Below are 15,000 nucleotides of genomic sequence, written 5' to 3' on the forward strand. Positions count from 1 at the left end.
ACACACTACACACCTAACACACACTACACACACCTAACACACACTACACACACACACACACACCTAACACACACACACACTACACACACACACTACACACACCTAACACACACACACTACACACTACACACACACACTACACACACCTAACACACACACACTACACACTACACACTACACACACACACACTACACACACACACACTACACACACACACACACACACTACACACTACACACACACACACACACACACTACACACTACACACACACACACACCTAACACACACACTACACACACACACACTACACACACACACACACACTACACACACACACTACACACACACACACACTACACACACACTACACACACACACTACACACACACACACACACACTACACACACACTACACACACACACTACACACACACACACACCTAACACACACACACACCTAACACACACACTACACACACACTACACACACACACTACACACACACACACACACTACACACACACTACACACACACACTACACACACACACACACCTAACACACACACACACCTAACACACACACTACACACACACTACACACACACACTACACACACACACACACCTAACACACACACTACACACACACACACACACACACTACACACACACTACACACACACACTACACACACACACACACTACACACCTAACACACACACACACACACTACACACCTAACACACACACACACACACACACACACTACACACCTAACACACACACACACACACTACACACACACACACTACACACCTAACACACACACACACACACTACACACCTAACACACACACACACACACACACCTAACACACACACACACACACACACCTAACACACACACACACTACACACCTAACACACACACACACACACACACTACACACCTAACACACACACACACACACACACACACTACACACACACACACACTACACACACACACACACACACACTACACACACACACACCTAACACACACACACATACACTACACACACTACACACACACACACACTATACACACACTACACACACACTACACACCTAACACACTACACACACACACACTACACACACACACACACTACACACACACACACACACTATACACACTACACACCTAACACACACACACACACTACACACACACACACACTACACACCTAACACACACACACACACACACTACACACCTAACACACACACACACACACTACACACTACACACACTACACACTACACACACTACACACACACTACACACCTAACACACACACACACTACACACACACTACACACACACTACACACACACACTACACACACACACTACACACACACACACACTACACACACACACACTACACACCTAACACACACACACACACACTACACACACACACACACACCTAACACACACACCTAACACACACACACACACTACACACACACACACACCTAACACACACACTACACACACACACTACACACACACACACACTACACACCTAACACACACACTACACACACACACACACACTACACACCTAACACACACACACACCTAACACACACACACTACACACACACACACTACACACACACACTACACACACACACACACACACACTACACACACACACTACACACCTAACACACACACTACACACACACACACACACTACACACCTAACACACACACCTAACACACACACTACACACACACACACACTACACACACCTAACACACACACTACACACACTACACACACTACACACCTAAAACACACACACTACACACACACACTACACACCTAACACACACACTACACACACACACACACACTACACACCTAACACACACACCTAACACACACACTACACACACACACACACTACACACACCTAACACACACACTACACACACACACACTACACACCTAAAACACACACACCTAACACACACACTACACACACACTACACACCTAACACACACACACACACACTACACACCTAACACACACACACTACACACCTCTGGTTCTGCATTCTGATTGGAGTAACCTCAGGCAGACAGAGGTAAAAGCTCAGGAAACTCTCGCTTAGATCAGACACCTCACTAATCCCAGAGAGAGAGAGAGACTCAGTACATTAGAATCAGCTATAAAAGACAATCAGTCTCCATTAGACTACCCCATATCCATACAGGAATTAAAGGAAACACTCAAATTACTAAAACAAGGAAAAGCCTGCGGAATTGATAATATAAAAAACGAAATGTTGAAACACAGCAGTCCCAAATTACAATTGGCCATACTAAAACTTTTTAATCTAGTACTTAATTGTGGATTTTTTCCTGTAATCTGGAATAGAGGTCTAATTACTCCAATTTATAAAAATGGTGATAAATTTGACCCAAATAACTACAGGGGTATCTGTGTAAACAGTAATTTAGGCAAAGTCTTCTGCAGTATACTAAACACCAGGCTATTAAAATATTTAACTGAACATAATACCCTATCAAAATGTCAAATTGGATTTCTACCTAAACACCGAACCACAGACCATATTTACACCTTAGATGCACTCATTCAAAAACACGTCCATCAAAAAACCAAAGGGAAGATATTTGCTTGTTTCGTAGACTTTAAAAAAGCATTCGACTCAATTTGGCACAATGGACTATTTCTCCAATTACTTGAATCTGGTATAGGGGGGAAGGTTTATGATTTAATTAAATCCAAATATAATGATAATAAATGTGCAGTAAAAATTGAGAACAGAAGAACAGATTTTTTTAAACAAGGACGTGGAGTGCATCAAGGATGTAATCTATCCCCAACTTTATTTAACATATACATCAACAAATTGGCTACAACCCTTGAAAATTCTCCAAACTTAGGTCTTGAATTAAATGATAAAGAAATAAAACTCCTATTATATGCAGATGATTTACTTTTATTAGCTCCAACAGCAGAAGCCTTACAACAACATTTAAATATATTAGAAGAATTTTGTCAAGATTGGGCCCTAGACATTAATATCAACAAAACCAAAATAATGATTTTCCAAAAAAAAGCCAGATCACAAAAATCTAAATTCCACTTTACATTCAGAGGAACAACCCTACAGCACTGTATGGACTACAATTACCTGGGCCTGGTAATAAGTGCATCTGGCAGGTTTAATAAGACTACGAATGCACTGGTAGAGAAAGCAAGAAAAGCATTTTTTACCATCAAAAGATCCCTAAACAAATTTAATCTTCCAATACAAATCTGGCTAAAAATATTTAATTATATTATTAAACCCATACTTTTATATGGCAGTGAAGTTTGGGGACCTAAAATTTATCAAGGACACGCATCATGGGACACGAATCCAATAGAAAAATTTCACCTGGAATTCTGCAAAGAAATTTTAAAAGTCCATCGCAGCACGGTGAACCTGGCGTGCAGAGCAGAGCTCGGCCAGTTTCCTCTCTCCCTATCCATCATAACCAGAGCTTTAAAATTCCACTCTCACCTGTCCCAATCCCACCCAGACTCATATCACCACACAGCATACCTTAATACCTGCACACACCCAGAAACAGACCCTCTCACACACATTAAACACCACCACCACCTTCACACCACCACCTGCTACACCCTCAAACACACACACCTCCAAACCATCCACAAAACACAGCAATCAGACTATATTAATCACTGGCTTCATGAAATTTCCTCCATTAATAAATTAGAATGTTACAGATCATTAAATAGAGAATACACCCTCGCAGATTACCTGACTAAAATTAAAAACCCCAGAGAAAGACACACGCTGACGATGTACAGACTCAGTGCCCACAGCCTGGAGATAGAGAGCGGGAGACAGAGGAAACACTGGAGACCCAGAGCCGAGCGAGTGTGTGATCACTGCAGCTCCGGACAGGTAGAAACCGAGCAGCACTTCCTCTCCTCCTGCTCTAAATACACCCAGCTCAGACTCCAGTTCCTACAGAACATCACATCCACCATCCCATCACTCAGATTAATAACAGAGGAAGATCTGATCAGACTGTATTTAGGAGAGATTCCAGAATGTGTTGGATTATCTGCTAAATATGTACACAACTGCCACACCCTGAGAAACCAGAGCCCCACCCTACACTAAACAACCCTGCTTATATAATTATATATATATTATTGCATAAACTATATGTACAGTTATTTCTTATTATAATTATTATTATTATTATTATTATTTTTATTTTTTTTTCTCACATATTGTAATTTATTTATTATCCTTCAATTTTGTCATAATTTGATTATTATTTTTGTATTTGTTGAATTGTTTGCTTTGGCAACAGTTGTTGTTTACAATTCATGCCAATAAAGCCATTTGAATTTGAATTTGAATTTGAGAGAGAGATGTAGAGAGAGAGAGACGGAGAGAGAGATGGAGAGAGAGACGGAGAGAAAGAGATGGAGAGAGAGAGAGAAAGAGAGAGAGGGAGAGAGAGAGAAAGACGGAGAAAGAGAGAGAGACGGAGAGAGAGATGGAGAGAGAGAGACGGAGAGAGACGGAGAGAGAGAGAGATGAGAGAGAGAGACGGAGAGACAGAGAGAGAAAGAGAGAGAGGGAGAGGGAGAGAGACGGAGAGAGAGGGAGAGAGACGGAGAGAGAGGGAGAGAGACGGAGAGAGAGGGAGAGAGACGGAGAGAGAGATGGAGAGAGAGAGACGGAGAGAGAGGGAGAGAGACGGAGAGAGAAAGAGAGAGAGAGACGGAGAGAGAAAAGCTGGGTGATGTTTTGTAAATGTTGCATAAAATTAAAAGATTTTGCAATAAAAATTGTAAAATATCATTTAAGATTTTCATTGAATTTGCAGCGATGCGACAGATCAGAATATGTGTGATTTTACATCAAAATGCTGGAGAAGATGAAACTGAAACTTCACATGAAGCTCTGCTCTTCAGCACAGATCACATTATGGCTTTTGGACACTATAACCTCCTGTGTGAACAGAACCCAAGAGTTTATTCAAACCAGGGGTCGGCAATAAGTTTGGCCATGGACCAGATATTTTCCAAGTTTCATGGCCACAAAATAAATTGTGTTTTGTAAAATGAAGTGTAGAAAGAGTGCTGCTACAGACTAGTAGCTCTCCAGCCCAGAGGGTTGTTGAACCCAACTGCAGAACAGCTGATCTCAAAGCAGGTAAACCCAAGAAGAAAGAAATAAAAAAATAAATAAACACACTGCTCCTCACGCAGGATCGAACCTGTGTCGTCAGGGTCACGCTCCAATACACTACCGCTGTCCTGCTTAGTGAATTGGGACAAGGTTGGGAAAAAAACTAAAATCACGCCAAGTGACAGAGAGACAGGGGAGGAATGTAAACAAAAGCTCATCAGAGAAGCTTTTTATTTAATTTTTTTCATTATGGTTCATTTTGGTTCAAACAACCAACCTCAGGTGCCAGATTTTTCATGCTTGCGGACCACATCTGGCCCACGGGTCACCGATAGCTGATTTTTACACATCTGGGAGTCCAAACCCACCAGACAGTTCAGTGCAGAGCAGTGTAAAGACGTGTCTCAGTGTTCAGTGTTTCAGAAAGTCTAAAGCAGCTTTTGTGAAACCGTGTGCTGCAACTGGACCATCAGTAGCACCAGTCGCTTCCAGTCACTGAATACACAAACCAACCAATCACAGAATCACCACAGAATCACCACGGCAGAGTACAGTATAACAGTAACGGGGAGAGTATAGTGAGTATAGTGAGTAAACACCAGAGAATCCATCCAAATGATCTATCACTCTTTTCACTATTCAGCTTAAATAGAGGGATGGGGTTGTAAAAAAAAGAGATAGATGGAGAAAGAGGTGTAAAGAAAGAGAAAGAGATGGAAGTGTAGAGAGATAGAGGAAGAGAGAGATAGACATTAAGGGATGGAGGTGTAAAGAGAGAAGAAGAGAGAGGGAGAGAGAGAGGCAGTGATATAGAGGTATAGAGAGAAACAGGGAGAGAGAGAGGGGGGGGGGGGTAATCCTCCGGGGTTCTGCATTAGCGCGGTAAATTAAAGGGTATTAGATTAAATTGGCTCGGCGGTTCAGACTGTGAGTAAAAGTGTGATTTGCATTTCCTGCACTGCTGAAGATATCATTAGTGCAGGAGATCCCCCAGCGCACCACTGACAGCACAAGCCCCGCCCCCCCGCACACACTCTCACACTCACACGAGTAAACAGACTGTGTGTGAGGTGTTGTTAGCGTGAGGATATTAGTGGTGTGAAACGCCATCGATCTGAAAATCAATCTGTATTGATTTTAGAGTGTTCTGATTGATCACTGTAATGATCAATAAGTTAATCACAGCCCAGCTCTCAGATTAAACCCAGCACTAATTTAAACACATGTATATACAGCTCGAAAAAAATCAGTTTCTCTGATTCTGCTATTTATAGGTTTATGTTTGAGTAAAATGAACATTGTTGTTTTATTCTATAAACTACAGACAACATTTCTCCCAAATTCCAAATAAAAATATTCTCATTTAGAGCATTTATTTACAGAAAATGAGAAATGGCTGAAATAACAAAAAAGATGCAGAGCTTTCAGACCTCAAATAATGCAAAGAAAACAACAAGTTCATATTCATAAAGTTTTAAGAGTTCAGAAATAATCAATATTTGGTGGAATAATCCTGATTTTTAATCACAGTTTTTTTTTTTTCATGCATCTTGGCAACATGTTCTCCTCCACCAGTCTTACACACTGCTTTTGGATAACTTTATGCTGCTTTACTCCTGGTGTAAAAATTCAAGCAGTTCAGTTTGGTGGTTTGATGGTTTGTGATCATCCATCTTCCTCTTGATTATATTCCAGAGGTTTTTAATTTGCTAAAATCAAAGAAACTCATCATTTTTAAGTGGCCTCTTATTTTTTTACAGAGATGTATTTTACCACAGTTAGTTCCGACCCTGCAATGTGATTGGCTAAGAGGAGTTCTATGAGGGCCGTTATCAGCCAGTAATGCACTGTAACCGAAGCTCTCCATGTATTACTCCGCCACATACAGGTAACCTAGCAACGATGCAGCGCTTACAAACCAAACAGCACAGCTACAAACAGAGCAGCAATGGAACTATTTTAACTGGCGGAGGTAATCATCTCCCAACATCTTCACCTTATTAACACTATAATTACTGAATTCAATCAAATCCTCACAGCAATGTGAGTCCAGAACTGAGAAAATCCAGCAGATGACTGAGCAGGTGTCCCATTACTTCTGTCCATATAGTGTAAAAGCCTCTTATCTCCAGATCATAATTACAGAGAGAACAGCTCCAGATCTCCACCTTAAACCCTCACAGAACCCATAACATTAAAACCACCTCACAGATTATATAACATCTATACCATAAACCATAACATTAAAACCACCTCACAGATTATATAACATCTATACCATCAGCCATAACATTAAAACCACCTCACAGATTATATAACATCTATACCCATCAGCCATAACATTAAAACCACCTCACAGATTATATAACATCTATACCATCAGCCATAACATTAAAACCACCTCACAGATTATATAACATCTATACCATCAGCCATAACATTAAAACCATCTCACAGATTATATAACATCTATACCATAAGCCATAACATTAAAACCACCTCACACATTAAATAACATCTATACCCATCAGCCATAACATTAAAACCACCTCACAGATTATATAACATCTATACAATAAGCCATAACATTAAAACCACCTCACACATTAAATAACATCTATACCCATCAGCCATAACATTAAAACCACCTCACACATTAAATAACATCTATACCCATCAGCCATAACATTAAAACCACCTCACAGATTATATAACATCTATACCATCAGCCATAACATTAAAACCACCTCACAGAATATATAGCACCTATACCCATCATCTATAACATTACAACCACCTCACAGATTATATAGCATCTATACCCATCAGCCATAACATTACAACCACCTTACAGAGTATATAACATCTATACCCATCAGCCATAACATTAAAACCACCTCACAGATTATATAACATCTATACCCATTGGCCATAACATTAAAACCACCTCACAGATTATATAACATACCCATCAGCCATAACATTAAAGCCACCTCACAGATTATATAACATCTATACCCATCAGCCATAACATTAAAACCACCTCACAGATTATATAACATCTATACCCATCAGCCATAACATTAAAACCACCTCACATATGATATAACATCTATACCCATTGGCCATAACATTAAAACCACCTCACAGATTATATAACATCTATACCCATCAGCCATAACATTAAAGCCACCTCACAGATTATATAACATCTATACCCATCAGCCATAACATTAAAACCACCTCACAGATTATATAACATCTATACCCATTGGCCATAACATTAAAACCACCTCACAGATTATATAACATCTATACCCATCAGCCATAACATTAAAGCCACCTCACAGATTATATAACATCTATACCCATCAGCCATAACATTAAAACCACCTCACAGATTATATAACATCTATACCCATCAACCATAACATTAAAACCACCTCACAGATTATATAACATCTATACCCATCAGCCATAACATTAAAACCACTTTACAGAGTATATAACATCTATACCCATCAGCCATAATATTAAAACCACCTCACAGATTATATAACATCTATACCCATCACCCATAACATTAAAACCACCTCACATATTATATAACATCTATACCCATCAGCCATAACATTAAAACCACCTTACGGAGTATATAACATCTATACCCATCAGCCATAACATTAAAAACACCTCACAGATTATATAACATCTATACCCATCAGCCATAACATTAAAAACACCTCACAGATTATATAGCATCTATACCCATCAGCCATAACATTAAAACCACCTCACAGATTATATAACATCTATACCCATCAGCCATAACATTAAAACACCCTCACAGATTATATATAACATCTATACCCATCAGCCATAACATTACAACCACCTTACAGATTATATAACATCTATACCCATCAGCCATAACATTAAAACCACCTCACAGATTATATAACATCTATACCATCAGCTATAACATTAAAACCATCATGCTAGTGGTGGGTTACCTCAGCATGCTAACTCTAAGCTAGTTTTTAGATGGATGGATGGATGGTTGTGCTAATGCTAAGCTAGTGTTTTTCAGCTGGTGTGTTTCAGGTGGTAAACAGGGTGAAGATGTAACTGAGGGGAAAAGTGGAGTTAAAAGCTTTATTTCTTCAGTTTATTAAAGTAGAGTTGATTCATGAACTTAAATTTGGAGTTTATTGTGGGTCTACTCTGTTAGCTACATAGCTAATGCTAGCTACACTGCTAAAACTAGCTACACTGCTAATGCTAACTACACTGCTAACGCTAGCTACACTGCACTGAGAGAGAGAAACACTATAGAGGAGAAATTTCCTGACCTACTAAACTAATCAGTACCTAAATACACTGTTTATACATTAATTATAAATGAATTTAGTTCAAAACATCCTCAGTTTGGTGTAGAGTAACATTACCGGATAAACGTTTGTGTGTGTTAGCGGCTATAGCGCTAATTTGGAAAAGGCGTTTACTCGTTTTTCTCTTGCCTCTCCTTTCTTCTCTTCTCTTATTTAGTTCTTTGTACGCTGAAATGTTGCTTCTTCAGGACAGTGGTTTATATATATATATATATATAATATTTACTATATAAAACCCTAAAATAAATGTCAAAATGAACACAGTAAAACCTTTGAAAAAAAAATACTGTACATTTCACAGTGCTCTTTTTGCAGTGTTGGCAATCTGGTACCTGTTACCTGGAAGCAGGTACTAAAGGGTTCGTACGGTCAATAAAAACCTGGAAAAGAATATGAAAATAGAAATTTCCAGGTTTTGGAAAAATAAAAACACCCAAAAAGTTTTGAAAAGTCATTAAAATTTGCTCTACAAGTATTTGTGTTTCAGCTTAAGTGTATCAGATTCATTGTAGACCTACTATAATAATTTTTAGTTTTTAGTTTTTTGGTTTTTGGTTTTACTGTGCATGTCTGCACTGATATAAAAATCTTATGGTCATAAAAAATGCCTTGAAGGCCTGAAAAAATCATGGAATAAAAATATGAAAAATTATGAAAAATCATGGAATTTTATTGGTTAAAATATTTATCAACCCTGAATATAAAAAAACAGCACAACAACAAGCACTTTCATACAGCCACCTGATCCACAGCAGCCAATCAGAACTCACACACACACAGCCTGCCACTCAGATTAATCTGCACTCAGCTCACCTTTAATCTGCACACCAATCAGCGAAACAGCCTCGCCGCTCATTTACATACACAGCGTTCCCCGACACCGCCATCACTTTCCATTATCACCAGAATCACGGCGCATTATTACATCACTTATTAACCATTTCAGCTCCTACATCACATCCCTCAGTCTGATAAACAGTGATGTGAAAAAGTCATTCTAATTATACAATAATTAACTACATTTTAGAAAGCTGAGTTCAGTTTCACTACTAACCACAATCAGACCTGATTACTGATTCCAGACCTGTAGAATCAAAAAATCCCTTATATAATAGAATCTGTCTGACAACATGAAGCAGATAAACGATCTCAACAAAAAGCAGCACATTATTATTATTAAACCCCCATCTGAAGAAACTCAACAACAGATGAGAAAAAAACAAAAAAAAAATATTATGATTATAAAATCATTTCTAAAGCTTTGAGACTCCAGAGAACCACAGTGATTCACTATTATTCACTAATGGAGAAAAACATGGAACACTGGTGAACCTTCCCAGGAGTGACCGGCCCACCGAACAAAATTACTCCAAAAGGGCATGAAGAACTCATCCAGGAGATCCCAAAAGAACCCAGAACAACATTTAAAGAACTGCAGGATCTCACTCTCCTCAGTTAAGATCAGAGTTCATGATTCAATAATAAGAAAGAGATAAAAAACGCCGCTGACCAAAAACAACACAAAAGTGGAACTTTTCCTTTTACATCTGGCGTAAAACTATAAACTAACACATCATTACAGAAAAAGATCATCATACTGAACGCTGTAAAACATCCACAAGGTACCCAGCATCTCAATTCAACACATTCATCAGAGTTTCAGCATTAATATAATACAGTATTATAATACAGCATAACACACTCTACAGCGCCACCATGCTGCACAGAGCTGCACGTTACTGAGGGATCTGTGAAGCTTTTGTGTTAAATGTGTAGTCATTTGTTGAAAAGCAATTTTTTTTAAAAAACAGTAAAATGTATACATTTAATATATTTAATACAGATTAATATAATCACTACTAAATTCAGCTCATTAACAAAAACTAATTCATTCATTATCCCTAATTCCCCAATTTCCCTTTTACACACAATGCAGCACATATACAGGAATCCACACTTATATGAGTGTGTGTGTGTGTGTGTGTGTGTGTGTGTGTGTGCTGCAGCAGGGGCTCATGGGATATCGATTGGCTCCGTCCAGAGACGGTTTCCATAATTGGTTAAAATGACCAAGTGCAGAGAGGGACTCTCTCTCTCTCTCTCTCTCTGTCTCTCTCGCCCTCTCTCTCTCTCTCTCTCGCTCTCTCTCTCTCTCACTCTCTCTCCCTTTTTCTTTCTATATCGCTCTCTTTTTCATTTTATTGCTCTCTCTCTCCCTTTCATTCTCTCTCACCCTCTCACTCTATTGCTCTCTCTTCGTTTCTCTCTCTCTCTCTGTCTCTCCCTTTCTCTCTTCCTCCCTTCAGTCTCTCTCTCTCTCTTTCTCTTTCTCTCTCTCTCTCTCTTTCTCTGTCTCTCTCTCCCCCTCTCTCTCTCTCTCTCTCTCTCTCTCTCTCAGTGCCGGGTTCTCAGTGCCGGGTTGGCGGGGTGCCAGGCGTGAGGTTTGTTGGGATGTGTGCCAGCCGCAGTCTGACTGGCAGCAATTAGGGGTGTCTGAGCCAAGCTGAGCCTGCGCCACACAAACACCCCTAATTACTGCCAATTAGGCGAGGCGGGCGAGCGAGGGGGGGGGTGGGGGGGTGGTTGCTGAGCCGGTTGGGGGGGTTTCAGGGCTGGGTGGGCATGGAAACAATTTTCAAGGGCTTAAAAACGAGACTTGCAGGGAAAGGTTAATACTCTGGAGTGTGTGTGAGTGTGTGAGTGTGTGTGTGTGGTTGGGGGGGGGGGGGGGGTATTAGTAAAGGTTAGGGGTGTCCAGATCATATTTTTACAGATCCTGATCTGATCAGCTCTGATAAAACATTACAAGTCTTATTTGATATAAAAAGATTAAGTATCATTGATTTCATGAAGATAAATATTATATTAAATGTATATTTTCATAGACAACTAACTACCAAACTTTCTTTCAGAGATACAGTATCTATATTTCTATTTTCACCAATAACATCTGATATTTTCATGAAAAGCTCTTAATAAGCTTAATAAACATCTGATAGGATTTTAATGAGCAACACATCCAGTTAAATCTGATTATAGAGATCAGATCCAATCTAAAACATTATTCACTGATAGATTACACATCTCATGTTATATAATATTATGTTTATGGATAGCACTCGATTATAACATTAGTGTGTGTGTATATATGTATATAAAACATCTGATATGATGCTTAAATTCTCATGACTTATCATCTAATAATTGGTGTTATTCATGGGGTATGAATCATATATTATATATTGTATATGTTACATTATCATGTGTGCAAGTTTTGTTGGTAACTCTTCGCTCTTTCTGCACTCGTGATACAAAACATATATTCCTACACAACATATATAATGCAGAACTTGGTAACAATGTACTTTTTGTATATTTACATTAAAATATTTTTAAATATTGCTTTCAAAACAGCTATTCAAAGTTAAAGCTTCAATACAGATATCTGTATATTTGATAAGTTTACAAATCTGCTATGAAGACATGATCAGATAAATGTATTTTTATATTTGGTTTAATGTATGTTTGATGTTTTTGTTGCTAAATTAAGAGCTTTTATCTCAGTGGTTTGATCTGTATCTTCTGATCAGAGTAATTATCTGCTTCAGTATCAGTAATTAACGAGATTAATATCGGTACTGAAGTACTGAATCCTGGGATCAGGACACCCCTACATATATATATCAGGACAGTGAGGAGAACCGGGAGAGGTTTTACCTCCAGTGAGGACCCGGGCTTCTTCTTCAGCTCCTCACACTTGCGGAATTTGCAGATTTGGTGTCCGGTCTTGCGGTTCCTGCAGCTGCTGCAGACGCCGCAGTTGATGAGCCGCCTGCAGGGGGCACACACCCCGCACCGTTTCCTCTTCTTCTTGGCCGGGTTCCCGGCGGACGCGGAGGAGGAGGAGGAGTTATTCTGCGGGCAGTCTGCCAGATTGGCAATTTGAAACGCACTGTCTGTAACGGCGGCGGAGGCAGCGGGGGAGTGAAGGGCTGTCATGACGATGACCCCGGGAGGTAATGAGATGCCCCCTAGAGCCGGGATGGCGGAAAAAGTCCCGACGCGTTCGGGGAGATTCATTATCTCTGCTTCGCTGGCGCCGCATTTCAGCTTGTTCATGCATTCCCCGGCTAAAGGCCGGCAGTGTTCCGGGGATAAGGTAGAGAGGAAATTATTATTTGCCATTTGCAGCGTCTCCGGCTTCCCCGGCCGCGGGGATTCGTTCCGGTGCGCGCCGGTCCTGTTGGGGTTTATCGCCGCCGCCGATTTCCGTCCCCAGAGCATGGCGTTGTCGCAGTTCCAGGGGGACACGCCGATGCGGGCGCTGGGGAAGATGGGCGTGGTGATGCGGGCGATTTTGGCGGTCTGAGGGAACGCGCCGTTGGTTTTGTAAAAGTTGGCGAATGACCGGTACCGCTCCAGTTCCGCGTTATAATCCAACAGCTGGTTTAATCCGCCGTCCTGCAGGATGTCCTTCTGCAGCAGCGAGACGTCGGCACTCTGCCCGCTCTCGATGCACAGCGCCGCGTTCAGGTTGGACATGGCTGGAGCTGGGCGGCGGTGCGGTAGCGCGGTGGAGAGGGGCGGGTCGGGGCTCGGGAGGTTCTGACGGGGTCGGCCGGCCTTCCTTCACTTGGAGCTTCTCAGACACAGAACCTCACCATCCTGAACCCGGATCTACAAACCAGACAAAACACAATTACACCAGCGCTCGTTACCACCGTCACACACAGGGGGCGCTGTTTCACTGTTTATATTCACACTTACTGCACCTTTAACCCATCCTCACACTCCTCACACTTACTGCACATTTAACCCATCCTCACACTCCTCACACTTACTGCACATTTAACCCATCCTCACACTCCTCACAATTCTCACTCTCCTCACACTTACTGCACATTTAACCCATCCTCACACTCCTCACACTTACTGCACATTTAACCCATCCTCACACTCCTCACACTTACTGCACATTTAACCCATCCTCACACTCCTCACAATTCTCACTCTCCTCACACTTACTGCACATTTAACCCATCCTCACACTCCTCACACTTACTGCACATTTAACCCATCCTCACACTCCTCACACTTACTGCACATTTAACTGATCCACACGCTCCTCACACTTACTGCACCTTTAACTGATCTACACGCTCCTCACACTTACTGCACCTCTAACTGATCCACACGCTCCTCACACTCTGGAACCGACTCGATTCCAACACAAACATTAAGCCTAGTTCTAGTTCATTCAGAAAGCTGTGAAGGCCAGATAGATGTTTTATGAATAGTTCTGAAAAACCTTAAATAAAAATAAGCTAAAGTATTTAAAAACAATAATTTATCTTAAAAA

At 40.5% G+C, this 15,000-nt stretch overlaps 1 protein-coding gene across 1 annotated transcript in view; it reads right to left on the bottom strand.

The window, feature by feature from the left end:
- cxxc4 (CXXC finger 4) overlaps nucleotides 1–15,000 on the bottom strand; it is a 66,387-nt gene that overhangs the window by 46,417 nt on the left and 4,970 nt on the right. Inside the window, exon 2 of the mRNA XM_022686280.2 lies at nucleotides 13,359–14,318. Within this exon, the coding sequence (XP_022542001.1) occupies nucleotides 13,359–14,183 (825 nt within the window). The 5' untranslated portion in view covers nucleotides 14,184–14,318. The remainder of the gene's footprint in view (nucleotides 1–13,358; nucleotides 14,319–15,000) is intronic.

The sequence above is a fragment of the Astyanax mexicanus genome, chromosome 7 (assembly GCF_023375975.1).
Source record: "Astyanax mexicanus isolate ESR-SI-001 chromosome 7, AstMex3_surface, whole genome shotgun sequence".
In the NCBI taxonomy this organism is placed as follows: Eukaryota; Metazoa; Chordata; class Actinopteri; order Characiformes; family Acestrorhamphidae; genus Astyanax; species Astyanax mexicanus.